The 6,411-nt window shown below is 41.6% G+C and overlaps 1 protein-coding gene across 1 annotated transcript; it reads right to left on the bottom strand.

Moving 5' to 3' along the window:
- Nucleotides 1–667: 667 nt before the first annotated feature.
- LOC116629264 (epididymal secretory protein E3-beta-like) lies at nt 668–1,410 on the bottom strand. Its single transcript, XM_032399565.1, has one exon. It carries the CDS (start codon nt 1,408–1,410, stop codon nt 973–975), a length of 438 nt encoding a protein of 145 aa, XP_032255456.1. The 3' UTR covers nt 668–972.
- Between the last annotated feature and the right edge of the window lie 5,001 nt (nt 1,411–6,411).

The raw sequence follows: 6,411 nt of genomic DNA, 5'->3' as shown, positions 1-6,411 counted from the left end.
TGGGCCTAGACATCTAGGAGTAGGAATGCAGCCACCTAACTGAAAATGTTATGACCTTGGTATTTTCTCCAATTGTTTCAAGACTAGAGTCATTCAACAATGCGGGACGCTAAAGAACATAAGGTACTTTAATGTTTCACATTTCTCCTCCCCATACCTGTTCAAGGAAAACTTATATGAAGTGAAGGTTTATCTTTCTCTGTATCTCTCTTCCTCATTTAGCAAACAGAATTCTCATGGACGTTACTTACTCGTGTCTTCAACAGTTCCTTCTGCAATTTACTTCCTCTTTCCTCCAACAAAATTTAAATCTTGAGACCCATTCTTGAAGGCTACATTTTAAAGTCCCATATCCCACTCTATATGTCTGCCTAGTGAAAATGATTATTATCAGATAACCTCATTTCTGCCATTATCTTCTACTTAATTTATTATTCCTCAAGAAACATAATGCCTTGACCTATCTAAAATGCATGCATTTCCTTAAAGACATGTTTAAGGAATGAGTCCAATGACACACACCTTAAACTCACACTCTGCACACATCGTATCCAAGCATAATCTGTATCACTCCTCCAATCATACAACCCGTAACATATATAAATGTCACACACATTGGAATGACATACTTTATTTAGGAAAGGGAAGACCATTCAGCTTGGGTCAGTATAAGGAGAGTCACTATCAGGAACGTCCCTGGTTCAGTAAAGCAGAGAAGCCATATGAGCTTAATCTTAAAAAACTGTAAGAGCAAATCAGATAAATGAGGGCACAAGGGTATTCCAGGCAGAGAAACCGTGCAGGTGGTTTTGATAGGAAGAAAGCATGTGATGATGCCTAACTGTAAGTAGTTGGAAAGCATTGGCACATAAATGCAAAGGAAGGACTAGCAAGGGCTGTTGATGTAGGCAGGGGCTCCCACTTGGGAAGCGCTGGACACTCTACTCGAACCTGGGGGTGTGGGTAGACTTTCTATTTTTTGATGTCTAACAACTGGATGTCCTCTATGCCATCGACATACCCGTTTGCACCACAGTGGAATTCAATGTAGCTGTAGCTGCTCTGCTCTCTGTAGCTCTTTTGGTTGCCCTCCTGGTAGCACTTGAGTATTTTGAAGGGATGCTGGGCCCATATATATACATTTCTGTAACGGTCTCTCCACTTCCTGAGGCAAATATGCTCGATTTTGTGCCAAAAGGTATAGATGAAGATGTGATAGTTCCTGTCTCGTGGAGCTTCTCTTTCCCTCATGAGATCATTGCATTTGTAGTCGCTGAATTTCCAGCTTGTGCTCAGGTAGTGCTGTTTCATGAATTCCCTCCAGGAAAGGTTCTCGCTGTGTACAAGCAGCCCACCTAGGGAAAACAGCAGGGCCAAGAGAGGGCCGAGGCCCTTTAGAGAGGATGCCATTTCAGTCACCAGAGCCACCTGCGGGTCCACAGGGAAGAGAGAGGAAAGCATTATCTCAACACTGCCTTAAGAGTTGACCTGCACCTTGGGCGCCTGGGTGGCTCAGATGGTTAAGCGTCTGCCTTCGGCTCAGGTCATGATCTCAGGGTCCTGGGATCGAGTCCCGCATCAGGCCCCCTGCTCCTTGGGAGCCTGCTTCTCCCTCTGCCTCTCTCTCTCTCTGTCTCTAATGAATAAATAAATAAAATCTTTAAAAAAAAAAAAAAAAAAAAAAAGAGTTGACCTGCACCTTAAAATTCCTTTCTTGCCAATGTAGGCACTGGGGCCCAACTTTACCATTTTGTTCCCAGGCTTGAAGAGGATAAATCTCATTAGGTAGTAAACTTTACAAGAACTGAAAATATGCTAGAACCTGACTGAGACTAACACAAGATGGTCAAAAATAAGTGAAGTTTATTTTGAGAATTTCAAACACCTGCTGTCTGCCCTCTCTTCTACCCGAACTGAGGAACCCATCATCCTCTAGCTAACTCTGTTTGACAGTCCAGATCAATTCTCTGAAGAGCATGGTTCTAAAAGAAAATGGTATTTTAAGCTTTATGACTGTGAAGTGGAAAGGGTTGTCACACTCTAAGGGAATGAGGAAGTTAGGTGAAGACTTGGATGATACTTTCCCTCAAACCCCAGGCTACAGTTACAATGATTCTGCAAAATGGTGTTTTTCTAATCCCGATTTCCTTAGAACACTTCCCCAAAGCCTGTGTGAAACCTGTTATCACTTCTGACCACCCACACACTTCTCAGCGGCCATTTACCTCATTATCATAATTATAAACCATCTTGATTTGTTGTTCAGAATGCAATCATATAGGAACTCCAGTTTTGAAAGATTGTTCTCATCAGTCAAGTACCAGATTGAAACTACCCTCTCTGGAGCTACTCTGGTCAAAATTAGGGAATGGAGTTGTTTGGAAAAATCTCCCCTTTAAACCAGCTCTCCGTCCTCATTCACCACTAGGAGTACAGCTGGTCCTATGGAATCTCTAACCTCTTCTCAACTCTCTGAGCACTGTGTCCACAAATGGGGTTAAGAATAGCTGCCTCAGAGACCTGGGAGAATCTAATGAGATATGTAAGTGAAAGCACTTCTGAGAATGTTGCAGGGACCCAGGACGGGCCACCCCATAAGGTGTCCCAGGCATATTGATAATTTTGAATTGAAGCTACTTGGAAAACAGCCAGTGCAAGGACACTCAGATCCCCTTCTGTCCCTGTAAAAGCAGAAATGGAATCTCTCCTATGAATGGTACCCTCCCTGTATTAAGAAATAAAAAAGACATTCTTATCACCAGAGATAGGGATTTTACTTATTTTTTTAGTATTTTTTAAGTAAGTTCTATGCCCAACATGGGGCTTGAACTCATAACCCTGAGATCAAGAGTCACATGTGCCACTAACTGAGCTGGCCAGGCAACCCACCAGTGATAAGGATTTTAAAGCCAAGAAAGCTGTATAAACAAACTTTCTTACTTTTTACAAATCTACTACCTCAGCCCAGATGCTGCTTGGAATTCCTTACTAATTAAAACTCCCAAACATTTGTTTTGTCTGTCCTATCAATTCCTCACAAATATATTGTCTCATTGTTAAAAATATATAAAAACTGTCTGCCTCGGTCAATTCTTTGGGATCTCAATTTCATTCTTGGGCCTCTATGTGCACATAACAAAACTTTGCTTTTTTTCTCCTATTAAATCTGTCTTGTGTCAGCTTCAATCTTAGACTAGCTGGAAGAATCTTGAAGGATAGAAGGAAATTTTTTTTCGTCCTCTATCGTGTCAAGTGCTCTATCAGGCACAGAAGACAGAGTAGGCACATTCATATCTGGACTACCCTATACCTGGCCCAAAGGTCCTAACCAGGATAGAAGACCAGGATTCAAGCTGCTTCAATGCATTATGCTTGGGAAGATTGGGGAGGAAGTGGGAGTAGGGGTGGGGGGGTTGAGGGGAGAGACTGTATCACTGGGATTAATCCTGAGTTGAATTCATGTCTTTGCTTCTTACAAATTCGATCACTTTCCTATCTTAACTCTTCCGTCTAGAAATTGAGTGAGGCCCTTTCCAGTGTTTCTGGGCCTTTCCCAGTGGTGCTGGTCCTCAGCACCAACCCTAACTCAAACTCACCCTGTTCAGATCCAACACTCAGGTGTCACTGGTCGAGGAAATCAATATGTGGATCTGAAGAGCAGAGAGCCAGGAAGTCTGCAGCAGTGAAGAAAGGAATGGTAGTGAGAGGTACAGCACTCCAACTGATTAGAAGCCTGGCAGGGGTGCGGGACAGCCTTCCAATGTGAACCTGTTCCTGTGTCTTCTCATCTAGAACACTTAAGTTCACTCTGAGAATAGCCTGGAGCAAAGGTGTCCAATATCAAAGACTCGCTTCTGGGTACAGGGGAATGATAAGGCCCTGGGGAGGAGTAATATGGGAGTAGGGTAATCTGAACTTATCAGGGGACAATCAGAGATCTATCTCCTAAATTCACTTCCTGAAGAACATCTGGGGAAAGATCCCCAGATGACTAGGCTATGTTCAATGAGAACTTCAGTGGGAAAAACAACACCACCACCACCTCTGGTGTTGTGAACTGTGGAATCTTCATCGAGAGGGGAGAGGATGTTGTCAAAGGTGCAATTTAGGCATAAAGTGAGATCCTTGAATGTGTTTCCTATCAATGCATTTCTTTAAAGGCTGCTTCTAGCTAAGCCAACTTTGTTGAGTTTCTCACTGGGCCACCTTATTATGAGATAGGCATGAAGGGTAGCAGAGTTTGCCACTCCAAATGTTACCTCTTGGGCATAAGGATGATTTTGAGCTGGTGATTTTTAAGAAACCACAAACACAGGAGAAGCTCTGAAGCCAGAGTGGAAGTTAGCCTTTTTAAAGGAACATTTACATTTATAAAGGAAATTTCCATTTGTAAGCGTGTCTCCCTCTTAGTACCAGAAAGAGAAAGATGAATCTATAAATCACAAGAAACTGTTATCAATAAAAAAAGAAAAGAAAAGAAACTCTTATTAATGGAGAAGGCACTGACTTAAATATGCCTAACAAAACTCAACGATTGTTTGCTGGGCTTTTCCTGGTAACCCCCCATAATTGGCCTCCCCACCCCCATTCCAACATCTTTCTTTTGTCCTTAGCTGAAGATAGTATTCAAGGTGGTGGCTTGAGCCATTTTGGGGCATTTTTCAGTTTTTCTGGGTATCTCCAATATACGGGAGATATATGCTCTTAAACTTTTGTTTGTTTTTCTTTTCTCAATCTCTTTTTATTACAGAGGTAATAAAAGCACCTAGAATGACAGTGTTTTACTCCTGTCTGTATTCACAATATCAGAGTGAAAATAAAAAAACCAACAAATGTTGTAAACATGTTTTGTGAACTTTTTACAGAACTCAAAATGCACAAGGGGCAATAAACATGAAAAAAGTCAACCCCAGTAGCAATGAAGGAAATAACAATTAAAACAAGATTATGCCCTTTTTTACCTACCAAGTTGCCAAATTGTAAAACATTATTGCTTTGGACAGCTGATGAAGGTGGCTGATGACCCAGTTCAGGAGGCACAAAGCAGCAGCGTGGTTCCTGCCCCCAGTGGTACACAGGGTGGACCGGTGTTCAGTCGAACCATAATTTGTATATCCAGTCTCCTGTTAAATGGCAGTTAAAATTTTCTAATCTTTCGCTGTTACAAGTAGTGTGAACAACGTTTGTACCCATGAACAAAAGCCTGTAGGATAAATTTCTAAATTAAAATTGCTAAGGCAGAAAAAAAAAAAAAGAATTGTAATTTGGTGCATATTGATTACACAAGCCAAATAGTGTCCCACTAGAGAGCAAAGAACAGGGGTTTCTGGACAGAAAAGAGGAATGCTTTTTTTTTTTAAGATTTTATTTATTTACTTAAGAGAGAGAGCCAGTCTGAATGGAGGTGAGGGGCAGAGGGAGAAGCAGACAAACCACTGAGTAGGGAGCCCGACTTGGGGCTCCATCCCAGGACCCAAAGGCAGACCCTTAACTGAATGATCCACCCAGGAGCCCCAAAGGGGAAAGCTTTTATACATTGTTTACAAGGAATTTTGATTGGTGTTGGTGCCAGAAAACTAATCCTCATCCTAAATTTCTTTAGCCAAATTTGTTTAAACAAATTTAGTTGCTAAGGCAATCACTATGCAAAGGCCAGTAGCTACTGTAGTAAGTTGCAGGTGTTCTGCAGTCTTTTTGGCCCAGTTCAAAATTCATGACTCCACCCAGTGAGGATGTGCATAAGGGCCACCTCTTAATGACCTCCCTGCTCCATTTTAAACCCCCTTGACATAAGTGCCTTTATTTTTATTTTGGAGTAAACTCTACCCCCAATGTGGGGCTCAAACTCATGACCCAAAGATCAAGAGTCACATGCTCTACCAACTGAGCCAGTCAGATACCCCACAAGTGACTTTATTTTCTTTCACCTTTCACAGGGGGTAGAACAAAATTTTTCTTTTCTGTTTTTTAGTCGTAATGATCGTTTATACCCAGAACTTCTCTTCAAAGCATATTAGTAGCAATGCATCCTGGCGTATAGTCTCTTGATTCTCTCTTTGAATGGGAAATATGTCAACAGGATTAGATAGAGAAATATTGGTATTTATAGAAACACATTGGGATTTACAAAAACTCTGGTGCACCTCAAAACCCAGCTCAAGTCAAGCATTCCTTGAATAACAGGGAATCATATGCTGATAGACCGAATGGGGATTGTGTCATGAGCACGCTATGAAGGCACTCACATTAGTTGTGTCTTTCCACAATGTCAGCTTTAGTCAATCATAAAGCAAAGTTAAATCACAATTATAAAACAGGTTCAGGATTCCAAACTCGATGACATTTCACCATGTGATTAAACTTGGCTTCTTACAACACACAGAGCAGGACACAAGACAAACCACAGAACAA

Source organism: Phoca vitulina, unplaced genomic scaffold, assembly GCF_004348235.1.
Source record: "Phoca vitulina isolate PV1807 unplaced genomic scaffold, GSC_HSeal_1.0 scaffold488, whole genome shotgun sequence".
In the NCBI taxonomy this organism is placed as follows: Eukaryota; Metazoa; Chordata; class Mammalia; order Carnivora; family Phocidae; genus Phoca; species Phoca vitulina.
Note: the sequence above shows the minus strand (reverse complement) of the source record. Positions and strands in the feature narration are given on the sequence as shown.

Excerpts from the sequence above, each read along its gene's own strand:
- LOC116629264 (XM_032399565.1), bottom strand. The coding sequence starts at position 1,410 with ATGGCATCCTCTCTAAAGGGCCTCGGCCCTCTCTTGGCCCTGCTGTTT.